The 23,078-nt window shown below is 45.7% G+C and overlaps 1 protein-coding gene across 2 annotated transcripts in view; it reads left to right on the top strand.

The window, feature by feature from the left end:
* The window catches only part of EVC2 (EvC ciliary complex subunit 2), a 130,983-nt gene that overhangs the window by 88,870 nt on the left and 19,035 nt on the right, over window positions 1-23,078 (top strand). For both annotated transcript variants that reach the window (XM_014843272.3, XM_070506255.1), the window contains one exon: window positions 17,471-17,698. In XM_014843272.3, coding sequence (XP_014698758.3) covers window positions 17,471-17,698 — 228 coding nt within the window. The remainder of the gene's footprint in view (window positions 1-17,470; window positions 17,699-23,078) is intronic.

Below are 23,078 nucleotides of genomic sequence, written 5' to 3'. Positions count from 1 at the left end.
TTTGAGTGTGTATGGCATTCTGGGCCCCTTGCTGGACACTTTCTTTCTTTCCTTCTTTTTTTTTGAGGAAGATTAGCTGTGAGCTAACATATGCTGCCAATCCTCCTCTTTTTTTTGCCGAGGAAGACTGGCCCTGAGCTAGCATCCGTGCCCATCTTCCTCTACTTTATATATGGGACACCTACCACAGCATGGCTTGCCAAGTATTGCCATGTCCGCACCCGGGATCCAAACCAGTGAACCCTGGGCCGCCAAAGTGGAACGTGCGAACTTAACCACTGTGCCACCTGGCTGACCCTGCTCAATGCTTTATATGTCCATATATATCACACATTTACAATAGGCACATACAGTATATTACATGTATCAGCTGTACTGTGTAGATATTAATAAGAACTGATGTGACTTGGGAGCTAAGTTCTCCACATGTGTTCATTCCTTTAATGACATCACGAATCCCATAAAAGGAGCCACCATGATCCCTGTACTGGAAGTGAGGAATCTGAGGCACAGAGAGGTGCCGTAACTCCTGGGCCGCATCCCAGCCTCTGGCTTCAGACCCCATCTTTTTGCCACCACGTTAGCCTGTCTCTCATTCACTCCATTATGTGCTTTAACCCTCCCAGCCTCTCTAAGAAGTTGGAACGATCAATATCCCTACTTTGCAGGTGGGAAAACTGAGTCTCAGAGAGGTTAGCGAGTTCACCCAGGTCCATGCAGCACAGCGGGGCAGACACAGCACTTGAACCTAAAGCTCTGTCTGTTCTTCATCGCTGCGCTGCCTCTGGACCGAATGCCCTGAGCGCAATTGACGGGAGAGTGTTCCCACGAAACGTGCTTATTTCCCACAGGTGTGCCATGTGGGACAAACACGCCTTGGCTCCCACATATGTAAAATGAAGATTATGACAATCATGAGCCACTAGTCACAGGGTCTTTGTGAGGAGCAAATGGGCAGGAAGGCGCTTTTTAACTTTAGAGCGGGCCACAATGCTACTTTTTTCCAACAGTGGAGCAGCTCCCTGTGCGCTGTAACCTGGAGAAAGGCAGATGAGAGGCATTTGTCAGCTGTGACCTTTTCATGACAGGCCGTCTTCAAAATTGGCTGTTTCGTGGTGGCAAGTGCCAATAGAATAGGCACTCCCGAGTTAACGGCTTTGATGTTCCTCCCGGAATTGATCGATCGCATCTCTCAGCGTCGGAGCGGCGGTTGTTCCGATATTTCATTCACAGGGTAATTGCAGAGAGAAGTGACAGCCCTCAGTGTGCGTCTAGCCGCTGAGAGCTGTGTGATCCTGTGTCAGGATGGGGAAGTCCCTCAAAACTCCTGCAGCTGTCGAGGTGGGCTGGGCTTTGCTGACCACTGCCCAGAGACCCACTGCAGAGCCCCAGCCTGGTTGACAGTGTGGTGACCCACAGGGACTTGGGCTGCACAGCTGGGGCTGCAGAGCCTGCTGGAAGCACCTGCTCAGTGCCCCCTTTCTTTACCAGGACCCATGTCAGGTGTCCCCCCAACCCTCACCTCCAGGCTGATACTCTTCTGGACTCTTCCATCCGGAGACGTTGGGAGAATTGCCCAAGGTCACGCTGTCAGTGAGCGGTAGAGCTGGGGGTCAAACAAGGCGTGTCTGCCTCCTTCCCTGTGCCCTTTCTGTCACAGCATTGTGATGACAGCCAGCTGTGACAATCAGACGGCTCCGGCCTCCCAAGGTGACTCTCTGGTCTTCTTCCCCACGTCCCCTCCCTTTCTTCCACTTCTGTCTTCTTCTTGGCCTCTCACCCTTCCTTTCCCTCTTCTCCTTCCGCTTCCTCCTGGAGGGAGCGTTTTGTGCAGCACTGTTCTAGGTGTCTGCTCTTGAGATCGTCTGAGCTTCGGAGGAGCAGCCAGTGTGCACATCAGCCCTTTCGAAGCTCACATCCCACTTTCAGATGGAAAATCCAGCGGAGTCATCCACGCTCCACCTGAGTGAATGGTTGTGTGACTAATTCAGAAAGGGTGGTATGAGGGATTCAGGGAGGAAAAGAGAGACAGCCAGACAGACAGAGACAAAAGTGAGCTTCCTGCCTGCCCACGTTTCTGCACAGCTGATGGATTAATGGGGTGAACTGTCAGCTCTGGTCACAGGCAGCTGTCCTGAGAGGCTGGCGTGCACCTGTGACCAGAAATGGGATTCTCAGCCAGGGACGCCCAGTCCTTCTGACGGGCTCATTGCAAACTCACAGATGCACAGTTTTAACCCTGGAAGACTTTGGAGAGCGTATACATTTTAGAATAAGTGAATCAAGGCCCTAAGTAAGTTTCTGTTGTGATTGCATTAAACTTACAGGTTAATTTGAGAATTGTCTTCCCCTCCAAAAAGATGGACTGTTTCTTATTTTATTTGGATCTTCTTTTAGGATGTGTAATAGAATCTACAGTTGTTTCCATACGTAGGGTGACCGTATATCTTGATTTGCTTGGGACAGTCCCAGTCTCCCCTTTGGCCCCATGTCCCTTCCCACTGGCTCTCCCTGTCACTCTCATCTCAGGTGGTAAGTCACATGGTCACCTTACACATAAGGTCTTGTGTATTCTTTGTGGTGGTTCCCACATACATGTTAGATTTGACTGCAGTCGTGAATGATAACCTATCTTAAATTCTATTTTTTACGTATTTGATATTGGTGTAAAGAAATGTTACTAATTTTTATAAGTCTTTCTAGACTCCCTTGTTCTGTCTCTAGAGCCAGACTGCTGGGTCCAAGTCCTAGTTCAGCCACTTTCTAGCTGCGTGACCTTGAGCAAGTTACTTAATCACTCCGTGCCCCAGGAATCCTTATTCCTCATTCCTTTTTCTCATCACTGTTTCAGTGTCCTTGTCTGCTTGCTCCATCATCTCTCTCCTTGTTACTGATTGGTTCTTCTCTGGGTTGTGGATCATATTTTCCTGCTTCTTTGCATGTATTGTAATTTTTTATCAGATGCTTGGCATTGTGAATGTTACATCTTGGGTACTGGTTGTGTTTTCTTTAATAGTGTTGGGGTTCCAGCATGTAAAGTTATTTGGGATTAGTTTTATCCTTTCAAGACTTGCTTTTAAGCTTTGTTAGGTTAGATCAAGAGCTGCCTTTAGTGGAGGGCTAATTCATCCCCACGGCTGAGGCTTACCCTTCTGGGGCCTGGGGCCTGGGGCCTCGTGTGCTATGGGGCCTTTCCACTCTAGCTAGTGGGAATGCTAACTCTTCCCAGCTCCGTGTGAGCTCCAGCAACGGCTCTGCCTGTTCTTTTCTGGTGGTTCTTTCCCTGGCCTCACATAGCTATTTTTTTCAAGCATGCACAGTACTCAGCCAAAGACTTGAGGACACCCAGGCAGATCTCAGGAGCTCTCTCTCTCTCTGTTTGTGCAGCTCCCATCTCTCTGGGACTCTACCCCACAAATTCTAGACACGGTGGCCTCCCAAACTCTGATTTTGTTTTCTTAACCTAGTGAGGCTGCCAGCTCCCCATGCGCCCCCCACCCCACCCCACAACATTGCATCCTGGGAACTGCATCCCAGCCATAAGCTGGGGCAGCCGTGGGGCCCACCTTGTCTCTCTCCTGTCTCTCAGGAATCCCAGTCCTGCGCTGCCTTTTGTCCAGTGTCTGAAAACTGTTGCATCGTATACTTTCCTGGTTTTCTAGTTGTGGGAGAGTAAATCTGGTGAGAGAGCAGATCTGCTCCTTGTTACTCCGTCATGGCCAGAAGTGGAAATTTTTAACCTACCCTTTTGTTGTTGATTTTTAATTCTAACCTATCCTTTTCTTTGGGGGGAAAAAAAACCCTATTGTTTTGTTATTGGTGTCTAGTTTTATTATATTTTTGTTAGAGAACAAAGTGTATGTGATGATGATTCTTTGGGATTTTATTGAGGCTTACCCTGTGGCTTTATGCTAGGTCCATTTTGAAAGATATTTCGTTTGTCCTCTAACAGGCTGAGTCTGTTGTTAGGGATGGAGAAGGGAGCTCCAGGAGGCAGGGAGGAGCTAGGCCATGAGAGGCCTGGAGGGCTGCCCTGAGGAGCTCAGGCCTGCTGAGGCAGAATTGACAAGATTTGGGCACCTCGTAGAGAATATTTGGGGGGGTACATTCATTTCTAGTTCTGTATTGAGAACTTCTCTCCTGACCTCTGTGCTCGTTGGCCCCAGAGGATGCAGGCCTGGTCTTGGTCTGACCTGTTCTTTTCCTTCTGCTTGTAAGCTTGAGATGGGAGCTAAGGTGGCAGTCCCAGGCCCTGTGGAGAAGTGATTGATCGCTGTGAACTGAAGGGCCCTGGGGCCAGCCACCTCAGCAAGAATAAGGTTCCAGTGTGGGCTTGGTAGATGGTCAAAGTCACCCTATGCAACGGTCAGTCATGTCAGTCCCTCTGCCCTCTCCAGGAGGGCAACCAAAGAGGGCTTCTTGGAAGTGAGTGCCCCATTGGTGAAGGGACATTTGGGTGCCTTCCTTGACCTCCGGGAGGCTATCACCACCTTGGGGCAGTTTATTGGAGCTGAAAGATGAGAAGGCTGCCCTTAAAATGGCCCCTGGCCAAGGTCTTACTTGTTGAATGATTGACCAGAACAGAGAATGTGTCTTTTTTTCTCCTGCCTCGATGCCTAGGCCAATCCGTAAAGCAGAGTGGGTACACAGCACAAATTGTGTAGCTCATTTTTACTCTCCAACTATTAGTAATAGATCTATCTGTCTACATCTATCATCTATCTATCTATCCATCCATCTATCTTACCTACCTCTATCTAGCTATCAGTGGTCTACCTATTTCTATCAATATGATTTACCTACCCATATCAATCTATCCATCCATCCCTCCATGTGCCATCATCTATACCAGTTTACCTACCTCTGTCTATCTGTCTATCTATCTACCTATCATCTTTGCTTTTACTTGATACTGAAACTTGAAGATTTTCCATATTGATACGTAAGAGTTTCCTCATCGCTTTTTATGGCAGCGTAGTATTTCATGATGTGTGTGAACGTTACATGATTTAACCACCCCTCAATTAATGAACATTTAGGTTCTTTTCAGTGTTTGATGTCTCAAGCACTCTTGGAACCTCTGCATGTATCCTACCCACCTCTGTAGGGAGGCAGGTGGAACAGCTCTTACTGTGCAGTTCACAGATGAGAACGCTGAGACTCAGAAAGCTTGAGCGGCTTGTCCAAAGTCACAGAGCTGGTAGGTGGCAGAGCAGAGCCTAAAGCACAGGTCTCCCGATGCCCCTCCTTGTGTTCTATTCACAGATGTTTGATGGATCCAGAAATGAAGGGAACATTTCACCTAATCTTTGGTGTGTTCTCCTGCTGTTTTTGCACAGAGTATATATAAATTTCTCATAAATATTCTTTAGGAATATTTAAATATAAATGAAAAAGACATGACCATATTTCCTGCTCACCCGTTATTTCTGGTATTATTTTAATGATGTTGCCCTTCATTTCGGTGTCTTGTCTCCTACCTGTCCTCTCACCCATCTGTTATTCGTTCACTGTTGCCAGGTTTCATAATGTGCCATGCATGCACACTTCGTTAGCCATCCTTTCACTCAGGAGCGGAACTCCTGCACTGCCATCGACCGTGTATTGTGTTTCTGCAGCTGCTTCGGCAATTATGCAGAGGTGGCTGGCGCTTCTGTCAGGAACAGCTCCTCACTCTCCTGTCATTTCAGAAGGGACTAGGGTTTAAGCATGAGAATAACATGCTCATTTTTAGAGGGCCTGACAAGAGAGAACACTGATGGCACAGGTCCTTATAAAGCTTAGAAAAGAAGGCGCATTGAAAGGGAATGCATTTTAGGAAGGGGAGGGAAAATCCGTCCATCCACAAAGCCTGGGAAGGCCTCCACATCTTCCTCTGCATGTCAACTCTTGCCGCCATGTTACCCCTTGAGGCAGACTGTGTCACACTTATCTCCCTGAAGCACCGCTCCGGGGGACTTTTCATTGCTTCCCACTGCCCCCAAACAGAACCCAGACTCTTGGGCATGGCCTTCAAGACCTCACAATCAGAATGCAGCTTCCCTTTCTAATCTATTCTACTTCCCCCGTCTCATATGGAAGAGTTACCATGGTTATCTTTGGAGGGTTTGAATGTAGTAAATTTTTTCTACATGTCCATTTAAAAATTTACTTTTCTTTCTTTTTTTTTTTTTTTTTGAGGAAGATTAGCACTGAGCTAACTACTGCAATCCTCCGCTTTTTGCTGAGGAAGCCTGGCCCTGAGCTAACATCCGTGCTGATCTTCCTCTACTTTATATGTGGGACACCTACCACAGCATGGCTTGCCAAGCGCTGCCATGTCCACACCTGGGATCTGAACCAGCGAACCCCGGGCTGCCGCGCCACTGGGCCAGCCCCTGCTTTTCATTTTTATTGAATTTATGTATATATTCTTTGAAAGAGTCAGATAATTCTACAAGGTTTGCGCTCAGAAAAGAACAGCCCCCTGCAACCACATCCCCACACATTTTCAAATCTTCAGGCGTAACGACTTTTAATTTTTTAGCTTAATCTTTTGGTTTTTACCTCCATATCTCTAAGTAACATGCTTGTCTTGCTATTTCTCATTTTCTCTGCTCATAGGCATTATCTGTTCACTTTTGTTTATGGGAGAAAGGATTTAACCATCTTTCTTCTTTCAACCTGCAACACACATGAGCCCGTCCTGTCCTCCCCCACCCCCGGTATAGTTAGATCCATATTTAAGATTTCTTTTACTGTGGTTACTTAACTGTTATTCATGTCTGAGCCACATAAAAACTGAGATTCATTTTTCTTTCCTGTATCACTTTTTGTTTTTCCTGGAGTTAATATTGTCCTTTGGTTTTTGTTTTTTGGTTGCTTTCCTATGTGCTCATCACTAATTCAGTCCACTTCTTGACAGTTGACTAAATAGCCTATTGGGCCCATCACACAAGACGTGTCTCATTAATTCCATCTTCTTGAGGACGTCTGTCTCTGTGACTCTGGTGTTCTCCAGTCTCGACGCTGCCCTTTATTCCTTATGCACACCTGCCATCTTGGGGTCATGCTCTGAATTTCCTTCTCTCCTCTCTTTCCTAATGTGTCCCTTATTTATTTATTTTTTTAAGATTTTATTTTTTTGCTTTTTCTCCCCAAAGCCCCCAGGTACATAGTTGTATATTCTTAGTTGTGGGTCCTTCTGGTTGTGGTATGTGGGACGCCGCCTCAGCGTGCCTTGATGAGCGGTGCCATGTCCGCGCTCAGGACTTGAACTGACGAAACCCTGGGCCACCTGAAGCAGAGCGTGCGAACTTAACCACTCAGCCATGGGGCTGGCCCCATGTGTCCCTTATTTTAATGAAACTCTTCCCATGTTTGTTTCCTAGGAAAGAGCATGGGAAAAGTTTAATATTTTGAAATTTTTCAAGACGGAAAATATTTCTGTTCTGCCCGCATGCTTGACACATTGTTTGACAAATCTTGGAATTCTGGGAAATTTTCTTGAATGATTTTGATGGTTATCTCCCCTTCTTTTCTCTGGTCTGTCTTTCTAGATCTCTAATTATTCAGATGTTGGACCTCTTCTGCTTTTTCTCTTTCACTATTTTCTTTTTCTTGGTTCTTTTACTTTACTTGCTGGGGGATATCCTAAGTTTTATCTTCCAAACCTTTCCTTGAGTCTTCTGTTCAAGGTTTTAATTTCTAATTCTTCAAGAGGTGTTTTTCCTCTCCGAACGGTCTCTTCTAGAGAAATAACATTCTTTTGTTGTTTTAAGGCTTCTATAACTTTTTGTATCTCTCTGAGAACAGTTATATTTTTTAAAGTTCTTTTAAAACAAATTCCTGGGGGGCTGGCCCCGTGGCCGAGTGGTTAAGTTCGCGCGCTCCGCTGCAGGCGGCCCAGTGTTTCGTTGGTTCGAATCCTGGGTGCGGACATGGCACTGCTCATCAAACCACGCTGAGGCAGCGTCCCACATGCCACAACTAGAAGGATCCACAACGAAGAATATACAGCTATGTACCGGGGGGCTTTGGGGAGAAAAAGGAAAAAAAAATAAAATAAAATCTTTAAAAAAAAAAAAAAAAAACAAATTCCTGCATCTTGACAGTTACCTCTGTTCTTGAGAGGCTTTCCCAGGTGTGTGGTCACCGTTGGTGGACTGCTCATATTTAAGAGTGGAGTACCTGCAAGCTCCTTGGAGGCTCTGAGCCAAAGATGGTGCCTGTAGATTGTGACCTTCACTCCAGTGTGACTGAGCTGGACCATTCCCTTGGGGAACCCCATGTCGGTATCTTTAGGTCTCCCCTGAAGGCTGATCAGAGTCCCCAGAGAAGACCAGTCTCCTGGCCACATGGGAAAGGCCTGGCTGCCGACGTTTCAGGAGCCGAACGTGGGAAGAGTGGTGAGACTTCAGTAGTCAGTGTGTAAAGTTTCTCCTGAGCTCTCTGTTTTGTGTGTGGAGCCCCCAGCTTCGGTGGGCTCAGTTTGTCCAAGTTCACGGACTCTTCCGGAGAACACGTCTCCAGGGACCTGCTGGGCTGAGGGAGGAGCAGCGTCTGCTGGGCAGAACCGGGTGGGGGGAGTTCTGGGGACTTGTTTCTAAGTGAGATGCTCAACCTTTCCTCCTGTTTACCTTCAACTTTGACCTCCAACTTCTAGGTCTGTCTGGGGCCGGCGTTTTCTGAGATTTGGGGGGACTTTACGGTTTAAATCGTGTGCTTCTTTGCCTACACCATTGCTGGCTTAATCTTTTGGGATCTGGGGAGTCCTTTACCACGCAGTCATCTCTCCAGCTTTTAAAATTTGTGGCTAGTATTTCCTCTCTTATTTTCCCCATCTTTCCCTTCTGCCTTAAAGAGAACAATAGATGCTTGTTATAAATCTACTGTCTTTCACCAGGAATATCCATTGTTAATATTTTTCCACATCGTGCATGTATTTTATAATTAGAAATGAAGAAACTTTTTTAAAGGAGGAAAGAAAATCCCCAATATTACAAATTATTATTTTTATCTTCTTCCTGCAACCTAAAGGAGACTCTATTTAACTAATTATAATGATGATAATAGAAGTAATAATAGTTGTGATAATAATGGCAGCTACCATTTATTAGGTGCTCATTAGGTACCAGAGATGGTACTAGGCATTGTCTCCTATTGTTTTATTGTGTTATTTTCACGGACAAAACTGAGACTCAGAGAAGTTAAGCAACTTGTCCAGGTCACACAGCTAGTTAAGTGGTAAGCTTGTATGTAAGCGATAACAGATCAACCATAAACAAAACAAACAAAACTATGCTGGCTGGTGTAAGGCAGTCCCCTTAGTTTGTTTGAGATTTTTGCACTTTGGTTATCTAGATGACGGGGTGGCTGGCCTTGTCTTTCCAGGCATAGGAATCAATTTTTCCATCTCTAAATCTAAGCACTGATGAGGTTTATTTAGCAAGGTGGTATTTCATTTAACAAATATTAACCCAAAACATCTTTACTGAGTCCACTCCCCTCCTGATGCGAGATGAGGAGAAAGTCTTAAACACTTTCCATCTTCTTAGTCCCTCTGGGCATTTTGAATGTACCCAGCAAAGCGTGTGTTAGACTGACCTGCTTTGTGCGAGGACCAGCCACTAGGATACAAGTGCACACTCATGTTTAAATGGTGTGTTATCGGTCTTCTCCCAGCATTTGGATGAGAGAGTCTTGTTGTGACCCCTCTCTGACCCCATTCCTTCCATGCAGGGGGACTTTGCTAGTGACATCCTGGCCTCTCTCCATCCTTGTCCACTTTTCTCCAGGGAGGCTGTTCTGTGATTGGTGGAATTAAAGAAGGGACTGGGCTTGCTCAGCCCAGCTCCCTCCCGTAGCAAGTTCCCATTCTCTTTCCACGATGTGATGAGCTTGGGGGGCAGGCCTGCTGTTTGGGGGCGTGTGTGTTCATTTGGACACACGTCTGAGCCACATTCTCCCATCTGGTTTCCATCAATATTAAAGCTGATGTTTGGCGTCTGTGTGGCTCACCCCTGCATCTAGTTGCATTTGTTTCCAAACCTGGATAAGGAGGAGGGGTGTGACGCCTTCAACTCCTTAGAATCCCAGTAATTCCCTGCTGATTGACAGGGGTGATTTCATTTTGTGTTTAAAGGATATCACAGTATAGAAGAATCTGCTCCTTTGAAATCCGTGTGCTGTCAGGGAAGGAAGGAAGGAAGATGTTTGAACTTCCCGTTTAAAATAAGAGTAGTTAGCAGCATATTGTTTTGCAAATGAATTTTTATTACTTTAGAGAGCTTGAGTATTTAATGAAGCCTGCCATTAATTCTTCATAGAAATGCAAATCTGTCTCCTTTCCCCAGGAGTGCTTTCAGACCAGGATGAAACCCTCTCTGGAGGCACATTCTTATGGTGCTGGAATTAACAAGCTTTCCGAAGAAGAAAAAAGGATTTTGGAGAATCTTTCTTTTCTTGATCTCACTGTCCACATTGTTCTTACAGCACATACAAAAGGCTTTACGTTTGCCCCACATTTTAGTTATGAATTTGCATCAGTAAAACTTGAGATATCCTCATGGACAGCTCATCTGCCCTGCATCTCTGCAGGGGACCAGGCCTTACAGGATGCTTGGGCCACCACCCATCCACCAGTGGGGAAGATTGAGAGCACGTGGAGGGAACAGGAAGATCTGAGCTCATGGCAGGTGTGCAATAAGGGGACCTCTCATCCATTTCTTGCTCACCTGCCCGGCCCTCGTGTTTTTCCTCATTGCCTCCTGTTTTCCCCTTCCTTTGCCTCAGGAGAAGGTCTTCCCTCTTCTCTCTGGCAGTCAGGACCTCTGTAATGTGGTTTCTGTCCAGCCTCTATGGCTTCATCTTCCACTTTTCCTTTCAACTTTGGTCTAATTCACCTTCTTCCTCACCCCATGGGGACCCCATACACTCCTGCCTCAGTGCCTTTGATTGTGCTGCTCTTTGTTTCTGAATGCCTGGATCTTCCAACATCCAGTTCAAATGCCAATGTCTTCACCACCTCCCCTGACCCCTCTACCTCCTCCATCCTCTAAGCTCCCCCGTAGCACTATATGTGGACCTTCCTTATGGCACCAACCATATTATACCTGCAATAATAAGATTACTACCAACCATGACAACAACAGCTAACGTTTATTAAACACTCCAGTGTGTCAGGCACTGTTCTAGGCAATTAAAAGCAGCAGATTATTTAATAATCAAAATATGAGAGATTTCTGCTTCTGGACAAGACAGAGTAAAAAGGGTTGAATTAGGGGCTGGCCCCGTGGCCGAGTGGTTAAGTTCGCGCACTCTGCTGCAGGTGGCCCAGTGTTTCGTTGGTTCGAATCCTGGGCACGGACATCAAACCACGCTGAGGCAGCATCCCACATGCCACAACTAGAAGGACCCACAACGAAGAATATACAACTATGTACTGGGGGGGCTTTGGGGAGAAAAAGGAAAAAAATAAAATCTTTAAAAAAAAAAAACTCGTCAGCTCTTTAAAAAAAAAAAGAGTTGAATTACCCCTCACCTAAAACGAAAGAAAAAATTGAACAAAGTTTATGAAATAATGGTTTTCAAGACACTGGACAACAGTCAAAAGTGATCTCTGAGACATGGGAAACCAGAGAGTTGAGCCCTACAATGCTACTACCCTGAAGGGTTCGCAGGCTGTGCGTGGGGGGAGGCCCAGGCCCACCCTGGCAGACTCCTCGAGTGGAGGAGACAAAGCTAAGGATTCAGGGAAGCAGGGCAGCTAGACTAGGAAGGAGAGAGAACTCCCGAGATACCCACTGGAACCCCGTGAGTATTCAGCTGAGAACTGCTCGGCCCACACGTTTGAGGAAAGTACTCCAAGCCAGCAAAAGAACGGCCCCAAAGGTGCAGAGAGAAGAGAGCCCAGTGCCCCCACAGGGCGGGGACAGTGAGGGTTCCCTCCAGCCGGGCTAGGAAACCTCGTCACTCGTGAGGTGATGGATATACTCCTCCCAAAGATCTTGCCTCCTTAGTGAGAGTTATTAGCCGTTAGCTAAACTCTGCTCTGGTCCTACCTAAAAAACCTTAAAAACCAGACCAGGAAAGATCAAACTGATTCCAAGTAACTTGCCTGCATCCCAGGACAGAGCGTAAGAATTTTGTATTCCATATAGAAATACGAAAATATCCAGGGCCAACAAGGGAAAGTTCACGATGTCCCTCATCTAATTAAAAGTTACCAAGCGTGCAACAAAGCAGGAAAATGTGGCTCCTAAGGAAGAGAAAAGCCGGGACTGGGAACCAACCCAGAACTGACACAGACATTGGGACCAGCAGAGAATAGCATTCAAACTGTCATTCTAACTGTGTGTCATATGTTGAAAACAAGTTAAACAGAGCTATGGAAGATATCAAAAGACCCAAATCAAATTTCTAGAGAAGAAAACTCCGTAGTTTTCACACACACATATGTATGATATATGATGTATATTGCATAGGATTAACAGCAGAATAAAGATTGCAGGAAAAAGATGAGGTAACTTGAAGACACAGTAATATAAATGATCTAACATGAAAACAGAGGGAAGAAATGAACAGCATCCGTGAGGTGTGGGACAGCTTCAGGTCGCCTAGGATGTGGGGGATTGGATCTGCTGAAGTTGAGGAGAGATATAGAGGAGAACGGAAAAACGGGAGAAGAAATAATGGCTGAAAATTTCCCAGATTTGATGAAAGCTATCAACCCACAGATTCAAGAAGCTCAACGAATCCCAGATGTAGGAAATGTGGAGACAACTGCACCATAGTCACATTGGTCCAAACCAGTGATAAAGAGAAAATCTTAACAGCAACCGGAGGAAAAAGATCTATTGCCTACAAAGGAGCAGCTTCTAGAAGATTTCTTATTGCAAACACTGTAAGCGAGAAGACAATGGAGCAACGTCCTTAATGCGTTGGGGGGAAAACCGTCACGCAGAATTCTACAACTAGACAAAATATCTTTCAAGCATGAAGATGAAAGAGACTTTTTCAGACATACAGAGGCTGAACGATTTCACCACCAGGAGACTCACACTATAAGATAGGTTTAAGAAGTCCTTTGGGCAGGAATTCCATCCCAGATGGAAATCTGGAACCCCACAAAGAAATGAGCACTGGAAATGGCAACTACATGGATAAATATCTAAGATTCTCCTCTTATTTTTAAATCTCTTTAGAAAGTAATTGTACGGACAATAGAATATTATTCAGCTGTGAAAATGAATGATATTCTAATGCATGTTACAATGGGGACAAACCTCAAAAACATTGTGAGAAGCCAGACACAACAGCTCACACATTCTATGATTCCGTTTATGTGAAATGTCCAGAACAGCTAAAAGAGTAGAAACAGAAAGAAGATCGGTGGTTGCCAGGGGCTGGGGGAGGGGAGACGGGGGTAAGCCCATAATGCTTATGGGGTTTTCTTTTAGGCTGATGAAAATATTTTGGAACTAGATAGAGGTGATGGCTACACAACACCGTGGATGTACTGAATGCCACTCAGCTGTTGACTTTTTTTTTTCTTCATAAAGATTGGCACCTCAGCTAACAACAGTTGCCAATCTTCTTTTTTTGTTTTTAATTGCTTTTTCTCCCAAAATCCCCCCAGTACATAGTTGTATATAGTTTTTTAGTTGTGGGTCCTTCTAGCTGTGGCATGTGGGATGCTGCCTCAACATGGCCTGACGAGCAGTGCCATGTCTGCACCCAGGATCCAAACCGGCGAAACCCTGGGCTGCCGAAGCAGAGCGCGTGAACTTAACCACTTGGCCTCAGGGCCGGCCCTAGCTGTTGACTTTAAAATAATTAATTTTATGTTGTATGAATTTCACCTCAATACAAAATCTTTTTTAAATGACTGTTTCAACAGAAATAATTAACTAATGCGAGGTTTATACGTGTATAATTAAAATGTATGACAAAAATAGCCCAAAGACCAGGAAGGGACGAATGGAAGGCTGCTGTAAGGTTCTTATATTCCACATGATGCAGGATAATATCACTCGAAGGAAGACTGTGAGAAGTGCAAGATGTGTAATGTACGCCCTAAACCACCTCTAAGATGACAACACAGAGTATTAGCTAATGGACCGCAGAGGGGATGAAATGGAGACATCAGAAATACTCACCTCAGAAGGCGATGGTAGGAGAGGATGCGCCTTAAAATGGTTATGCTGAGTGAAAACAGCCAGACAGAAACAGTACTTACTGTGTGATTCCATTTACATAAAAATCTAGAAAATGCAAACTAATCTATAGTGGCAGACAGCAGGTCAGCTGTGGCTGGAGGGTGTGAGGGTGGGATACACAGGACGTGAGAGACTTTGAGGGGTGATGGGTGAGCTTGCTATCCTGATCGCATTCACCATCCCAATTTCGGTCTTTGGTTGCATGGGTGTGTAAACATGTCAACACTTAGACACTTAGCAAATTATAGACTTTAAATATGTGCAGGTTATTGCACAGTAATTGTACCTCAGTAAAGCTTTTTGTTTTATCCTATGTGTTGGGAGGTGTTATTCTTGCCATTTTACAGATGAGGAAATGTGGGCCTCGAAGGCTTAGTGGACTTGCCCCAGCTCAGCAGCTAGTAAGCTGCAGGGTGGATCCCACCCCGGGGCGTCTGGCTCCGGAGCGCGGGCCTCCACCTGCGCCTCCTCCCTCCTCGGTTATGAGCCCGTTCAGGTTACATCGGTGTCTGAGTCATCTCTGCCTCTTCTCTCCCCTCCCCATCCTCTAGGTGCATCACACATTCCTTCATACTATATTTGATACTTATACATATTTGATGCTCACTAAATTTTTTTGTCTTAATAAACAAAGGTGTAAATATATTTTCCATTTGTGAACTTACTGTGAAAAAGTGACCCTGGGAAAGGGAGTTTGCGGGAAGACAGATCTGTAAAGAACTGTAGAGACAGCTTCCGAGCCTTCCCACGTAGAAGTAATCAGACACAGCTCTTGGGGTCCCATTCTCACAGGGCATGTCCAGCCTTGCGAGGACGTTGGACCGCCTGTATGAGCCGTGTCTATGCAAGCTGAGTCCAGCTGCTGGCCCTTACAGAAGGCCCATCCGGGAGGCCCAGGCCCAGGATCTGCAGTTTCCATGGAAACCAGTCCGTGGGCGGGTGCCTGGGGAAAGATTGGGGTGCACTAGCAGCCTTTTGAGAACAGGACGTCTTGTTCCCTTTCGAGCGTGGACATGAACCGCCTTCTCCCAGAGGAACTGTGTTTCTTTACTACGGTGCTGTGCATGGTTGCCTCTGGCCCCTGACGTCTGTGGGCTTCCCTGTGAGTCACAGATGCCTGCCCCGGCAGCGTACGTCTTTGCAGAACCACGTTCCATTTATTGTCCTTCCTCACCCTGCGAGGCCTATTTTAGGTACCACCTTCCCAAGAAGCTTTTGCAGGTCCTCCAGCCAGAATTTTGTTCCCCAGCCAACAGCTACCGCAAGTGGGCTATTTGCTTCTTTGGGGCACTTTTTCCTTTTCCCTACATCAGAGGTTTTCCTGAAGGACAGATCATTGAGATGAAATCTGAGCTTTTCAAACCAGGACTTGCATTCCCTGAGGGACACGGGGACAGGCACAGGAAGGTTGTGCAGCCGTGGGAGGAGCCCGGGCCATGAGCTCTGCCAACCTTCAAGTAAAGACTTTTCCTTATGCCGACTACTTCAACACTTCTGAATATAAACATATGAATATTAGAAATAGGTTACATAGGGGCCAGCCCGGTGGTGCAGCGGTTAAGTTTGCATGTTCTGCTTCAGTGGCCTGGGCTTCGCAGGTTCGGATCCCGGGTGCGGACATGGCACCTCTTGTCAAGCCATGCTGTGGCAGGCGTCCTACATATAAAGGAGATGAAGATGGGCACGGATGTTAGCTCAGGGCCGGTCTTCCTCAGCAAAAAGGAGGATTGGCAGCGGATGTTAGCTCAAGGGCTAACCTTCCTAAAAAAAAAAAAAATAGGTTACATGTCAGAAAACAAAATTCCACAAACTTTTTCAAATTTTTATATTGTGGTAAAGTGTATGTAGCATGGAATTTACCATTTTAACCATTTTTACATGTCCAGTTCAGTGGCATTAAGCACATTCACATAGTTGTGCAACCATCCCCACCATCCATCTCCAGAACTTTTTCATCTCCCCAAACTGAAACTCTGTGCCCATTAAACAGAAACTCCCCCTTTGCCCCTCCCAGCCCCTGGCCCCCACCTTTCTGTTTTTCCATCTCTGAATTTGATTATGCGAGGTCCCTCATATAAGTGGAATCAGCCAGGATTTGGCCTCTTGTGACTGGCTCATTTCACTTAGCATAGTGTCATCCGTGCGGTAGTGTGCATCAGAATTTCTTTCCTTTTTAAAGCTGAATAATATCCCATTGTGTGGATACATCCATTCCTCTGTTGGTGGACACTGGGGTTGCTTTTCCTTTGGGCTATTGTGAATCAAATTCCATGGGCTTTTACAGGTAAAATGAAGTACTTCAAGGGGGTATTATGCTTGTGCAGGCTACTTTTTGCTTTGTACTTTGGCTCCCTGTGCAGGGGAGAGGGGTGCACATTTACAGGGAGCTGCCTTTAGGGGCTCAGGCGGTGAGGTCTGAGAAGCATTAGACTGCGTTGTTCACTGTAGCAGTTTTTCTAGAGCAAGTATGAGAGGTAGTGGTAGTGGAGAAAAAATATAGAGAGATGCCACAATGAACTGCTTAGTGGAGCGAATGAGTGGAGTGAGTGGATTCAGTTGTCTAGAATCCGCTGAGCCCCTGGGTGCTGGGCCCGCTCCCAGACGAGCTCTGTCCTTGTGGGGTGGACGATGTGGTGAGTGCCAGCATGGGAGAAGGGCATGGAATGAAAGAAACACAGAGAAGAGCGTGACAACAGGTGCAGAGCGAGGATGCTTCAAGGCGGGGAGTTGGGAACCAGAGACCCAGCGGACGAGTGGGAGATTTCAGGAGGACGAGGCTGCAGGGCATGCCAGTCACAGCGAGGAGCTCGGATGGTAGACACAAAGGGCGTGGTGTGTGGGGCTGTGAGCGATCAGGAACGGTGGAGGTCCAGGTCTGTGGGGGGCTGCAGAAAGAAGAACAGACCTTAGCTGGGAGCAGGTGGGGAAGGGCCTCAGGGCCTGTGAGGAGGTTGGAACTCTCGTCCTCTAGGTTGGGGAGCCTTTCAAGGATTTTGTGCTGGACAGCAACACAGTTCAATTTACCTTCCGGAGGGGTACATGCGGAATGAGCAGCTGGACTCCGAAAGCCCCGGAGAGTCTTTAAAAGCAGAGACGCCCTTGTGGTCTTAAATTGTGCACTGCAGGTTCCAGCACTGCTTCCTTGTAAATATTTGAGATGCGCCCCAGAGTCCCGAATTAATGACTGGCTGCCTTGTGTAGGCTGCCTGCTCTCTCTCTCTGACCCGCCCTCCACTCACAGCTCTCTGGTCTCTGGCTCGGCCCCTCCCCAGGTCCGAGGAGAATTGCTGCGGGAGAGAGTGCAGCAGCTGGAGGCCCAGGAGGGTCGCTTTGCAGAGTCCCTCGTCTCCCTGCAGTTCCAGAAGGCGGCCAGGATGGCCAAGACCCTGTGGGCATACACCGCCCTCCTGAGCATCCAGGACCTGCTTCTGGAGGAGCTGAGTGCGTCGGAGACCCTGACAAAGGCAGCCTGTGCACAGATCCTGGAGTCGCACAGCCCGGTGAGTGCAGGCCTGGGGAAGGGAGGAGGATGAGCAGGCATCGACAGCCATTGGTTCTTTCTGGTGCCGCCTCCGTGCCTCCATTTCACTGTCCTGTCTGTGCCGTAGGCTTCAGTGAGGTACCGTACACGGGAGCACACTGCACCCTCCAACCCAAGGCTGCCCTATTTCGTTGCCTCTAGGAAGCAAACCTTGTGAATTCTAACATTTTTAACATCTCTGCAACCGGGATGCCTCTTATAGTCGACAGCAGTGTTGTTTCTTTCATAGCGCTATGAAAGATAACAGTGTAGCTTTCACTTAATGGTACTTTGGATGCAATGACATAACAGATTATTTTTTATTTTTATAATTCTAGTATTTACCATTATTCCTCCATGCTGCATTTTTTTTTAAGTTCAAGAGGCATATTCATAAACAAAAGCTATGGAAGTAACCGTTTTGAGGACTGCTTTTAGGTCCTTTATGTGTGGATTTTAGTATTTCATACATTACTTATAGTGAGGAAAGGAAACTCACATTTCTTGGGTGCCACGTATGTGGCAGGCAAGCACTGGCAAGCTTTGCCTGGACATACACTCATTTAGGCATTAATAATTCTTTACTTAATCATGTGTCTTAAGATGATCGTTTAAGCATGATTATTATTAATCGTTTAAGCATGATTAATAAGTCGCCATTTTATGCTGCTTTCCAGTTTTGCTCTTTGTTGTACATTATATCAATTAATTATTGAGCCATGCTGTGGAGTAGGTCCTATTATCATGCTCGATTCTCAGGTGAAGACATTGAGAATCAGGCAGGTGGCAGGTCAGTATCTTTGTGAAGTCCAGTGGCTGACAGATGACAGGAGCCAGAAATCAGTCTGTTCAGACTTTTATCCACTCCGTCATGTCCATGACTGTCCCAGTTGATCTTGCCAATGGGGGTTGCCATCATTTCTTTTAGAAAGTAATAAATAACATTGGACTCTGAAGAGTCCGAAACTATTTTTCCACAAACATTATGCGCCCTGCACTGTGAGAACTGTTTTTAGGGATAGAAAGGAAGTGGAAGCGTTGTTGGTATTCCAGCTCAAAACACCCCGATGCTGGGTAAATAAAAATAAGTATTTTTTTAATGCTTTGTGAGCTCAGGAGAGAATATGGAAACTCCCCAAGAGCCAAGGAGATGCAGAGGAAGCTGAGCTCACAGAGGAGAGGACAGCAGGCCCAGGGGCTGGGGATTTGGAGATAAATTTGGAGGAAATAGGAGATTGGGCTGTGGGATGTCCTGAGGAGGCAGAACACCCAGGGAGGGGTCAGAGGAGAAAGCCACCTGCTGCCCACAGGAGCCACCAGGGAAAGCTGTGCTGCAGCCCTGCTCGAGGCGGGGTGGGGGTGGGGGAGTCTCCCCTGCCAATCTGTAACCAAAGGCTTCCACTGGTGTGAGGGAGGAATCAGGAAACCTCCAAGGTGACAAGTTAAATTAAAATGGTTGAGGTTGGGGGCTGGCCCGGTGACGCATCGGTTAAGTTCACACATTCTGCTTCAGGGGCTTGGGGATCACCAGTTCAGATCCTGGGTGCAGACATGGCACCGCTTGGCAAGCCATGCTGTGGTAGGCATCCCACATATAAAGTAGAGGAAGACGAGCATGGATGTTAGCTCAGGGCCAGTCTTCCTCAGCAAAAAGAGGAGGATTGGCGGCAGATGTTAGCTTAGGGCTAATCTTCCTCAAAAAAAAAAAAAAAAAAGGTTGAGGTTGGTTGACTGCCCTGGTGTATGACTGAAGCAAAGACAAATCCTTTCCAGGGAAACATATTCTCAATCCAGGCACTTTAGGATTCCCGCAGATTAAGTTCAGCCGAAGATGAGTTCTCAAAGTTTAAAAAGTCACTGAACACATAAAGAAGCAAGACAAGATGACCTATATACAAGAGAAACAAAAAACGATGGATTAGAATCCCCAAAGACTTTAGATAGTCTGAATTATCAGTATAGAATGTAAAATAATGACTTAGGAAATTGTTAAAGAAGTTAAAGATAACAAAATGATTTAAAAATTTCATTCACTCAGAGAGCAAAGTGATTCTATGACATATATAATCATATGTCACTTAGTGACAGGGACACGTTCTGAAAAAGGCATCCTTAAGCGATTTTGTCATTGTACAAACATCACAGCGTGTACTTACACGAAAACTAGATGGCAGTGCCTACTACACACCTAGGCTGTGTGGTACTAATCTTATGGGACCCCTGTCATCTAGGCAGCCTACCGTTGGTGGAAACTTCATTATGCGGTGCATGACTATATTGTAATACTCAAAAAAAGCAAAAAGAAAAAAGAACAACAAGGAGAAACTGACAAATCTATCATTGTAGTGGGAAATTTCAGCACATCTGTTTCTGTGGTTGATCAAATGAAACGCAAGGAAAGATATAGATGAACTGAATAACACGTTTAACAACCTGTTTTTCACACACATCTACAGAATCTCACAGCCAAGTGTGGACAAATATTTATTCTTCTTCAGCACACATTGGAACAGTTAAAAACTAATTTTGACTGACTGTTTGAAAAGGGACAATTAAATTCAAATCAGTTTTTAAAAAGATTATTACCAAAAGTCCATACTTTGGAAGTTTAAAAACATACTTCTGAATAATTCATGGGTCAAAGAAATCATAATGGAAATTTATAAGTACATAGAACAGAAAAATAAATATGACATATCAAAATTTGCAGGATTCAGCTAAAGCAGGTTTTAGAGGGAAATTTATGCCCTCAACTTATATTAGAAAAGAAGAAAGGCTCACAATTAATCATATAAAAAATTAGGGGAACCAACAACCAATGAACCTGCAGAAAGTCAAAGGAAGAAGACAGCATAAATAAAGTTAAAAACAAAACTACCGTAGAGAGAATCAAAAGTGAAATGTTGAATTTTTTGAAAAGAGTTAATAAAATATACAAATCTCTAGCAAGACTGGCCATTAAAAAAAGAGATAAAGGAGAAGTAATATCCAAAATATAAAAAGCAAGATAACTGTAGATGCAAGAGAGTTTTTAAATATTAGAGAATTCAATAAATAACTTTATGTAGATGAATCTGAAAATTGAAATGAAATGGAGAGTTTTTTAGAAAAAATATAGATGGCCAGAATTGGCTCAAGTAGAAAACAAGTCTAGTTTAGTCCTATTACCGTGAAAGAAATTGATTCAGCAGTTACAAAATCTGCCACACGCGAAGAAACAACTAATGCCGATAGTTTTATAGGTGAGCTCCACCACACTGTAACGTACAAATTTTTCCAGTCTCATATACACATTGTTCCTGATGTTAGAAAAACAGGCAATATTCCTCATTTTATGAAGCTCAGATAACCTTGACACCAAAACTGGGCATGAATCATATGAGAAAGGACAATCACAGTTCGTTCTTACCGTGAACGGTAGATGTGCAATTCATAACCCAGCCATCTATAAAATAAATTTAGTACAACATGGCCAGGTTGAGTTTTTCTCAGGAATATAAGGTTTATTTAACATTAAAACCTCCATTTACAAAATTTAACAGATTAAAGGAAAAAAGAAAAAAGTCATATGATCATTTCAGTATATACAGAACAAGGATTTTATTGAATTCAACACCCATTCAAGATAAAACTTCTTAGCAAATCTATAGGAGGAAACCTCTACAAAGGCTTTGCCCAGAACCCACAGCACCTATCGCTCCGCGAGGTGACTGGCATGGAGGTGGGCACTGTCCTGGATTACGGGTGAGGGGGCTGCTGAGGCCTTCAGAGAAGGGCAGGTCCAAGGTCATGTATCGAGTTAGGGACAAAGTGAGACACTGGAGCCTCTGGCTTTCAGTTCACAATTCATCTGCCCGTCGTAAGCGCCCTGAGAAATAGCCTCACCTCAGCGCTGACACACCCGATGGCCCTTTTCACTCAAGACCACCCTGATTTCTATTACTAATCAGCTAGCACAACGCTTACATTTTCCATTTTATCTGAAAGCCCTTTTGAGCAATGTCAAAGCTTCCTTATTCTCTAGTGTCTTTAGAATAGAAGTTAATGTGTGTCCTGAACCAGAAGCGACTGAGAGGAAGTCAGATGATGCCGTGGGATCAGATTGGTGCGACGGCGAGGGCTAGATGCACTTTTTTTCTCCATCTGCATTTGGAGGGAGACATACCTGTGGTTTTGCTCCAGATATTAGACTTTCATTCTGCTGTTTGATCGTTCTGTAAAAACCACTTTCCCATTGGGAACGGGCTTTTAAGTTGTAAACCTTCGGGAGAATTAAAAAAAGCATGAAATGAAATGCTTTGGAAGAAATGACTCCTGAGAAAACTATATCAAGCGCGGCTCATCTGATGAAAGATTCAGACTCATTTCGTGAAAGTGGAACGGATGCAGTGCATGACTGAATCAGGGGCGAGGCGGCAATGAGGGGCAAATTTGAGTAGGATGGACTTACAACCAGTGACCCTGAGCTCACCGTACCCGCTGTACTGGCATTTCGGTTTACATTTCTGTGCACCCCGCTCCCCAAGCCTGAACCGGCTATCTTTGTTCTTCCCTCTGGCTTGTTGCCCACATGAAGCGAGTCACCCAGTCTTCCCTTCTGCCTGAATTTTCTCACTTCTGGCTTTTGCCGCCCATCTTCACTGCTCTGACGAATCTAGACCTGAAAAATAAAAATGGCACGAATAGTCGCTTACATTCACTGAGCTCCCAGTAAGTCCAAGGTATCGTGTTAAATGTTTAACCCTCCGTCCACCCCAGGAGATTTTTCTACCCATTCTGCAGATGAGGAGTTGAGGCTTCGGAAGGTGAGGTCGTTTCCCCAAGGCCCCACAGGCGGGCAGCAGAGCCCGCACCCCCTGCCTGCCAAGCTCAGCTCTGCCCTCACGTCAGTCCCCACCTGCCTCTCCCTTTTCCTTCTCCGGTCTCCTCCACACCGCAGCCAGAGGGATCTTTCCAAAAAGTAAAAATGATCATTGACAGCCCCATCCCCCAGCTCCAGATCTTAAAATCTCACCTCTACCACTCCCTCCCTTGGACGCTGCATTTTAGCCCCCTGGTCCCTCTTGCTGCTCCGTGAACACTTGAGGCATCTACAGGCCTCCGTTCCTTTCAGGGTGTCTGCCTAGAATGCTTCTGCCGCACCCCCTGCAAACTCCTATCCAGATTCTAAGACAAGCAAACCTCACCTCTTCTGTGAAGCCATCCCTGATTCCCTCAGGCCGAGTTGGTCTCTCCCAGCTTTGTGCTCGAATAACCCTCCAGCCCGAATCTCTGCATTAGCAAATGTTGGTTGTTGCCTCTCCCTCTAACTGTGTTTGCACATCTGTCTCCCACACTGGACTGTGAGTTCCCAGAGTCTA

Source organism: Equus asinus, chromosome 3 (genome assembly GCF_041296235.1).
Source record: "Equus asinus isolate D_3611 breed Donkey chromosome 3, EquAss-T2T_v2, whole genome shotgun sequence".
Lineage (NCBI taxonomy): Eukaryota > Metazoa > Chordata > Mammalia > Perissodactyla > Equidae > Equus > Equus asinus.
The sequence above is the reverse complement of the archived record's forward strand: the minus strand, read 5'-3'. Positions and strand labels throughout refer to the sequence as shown.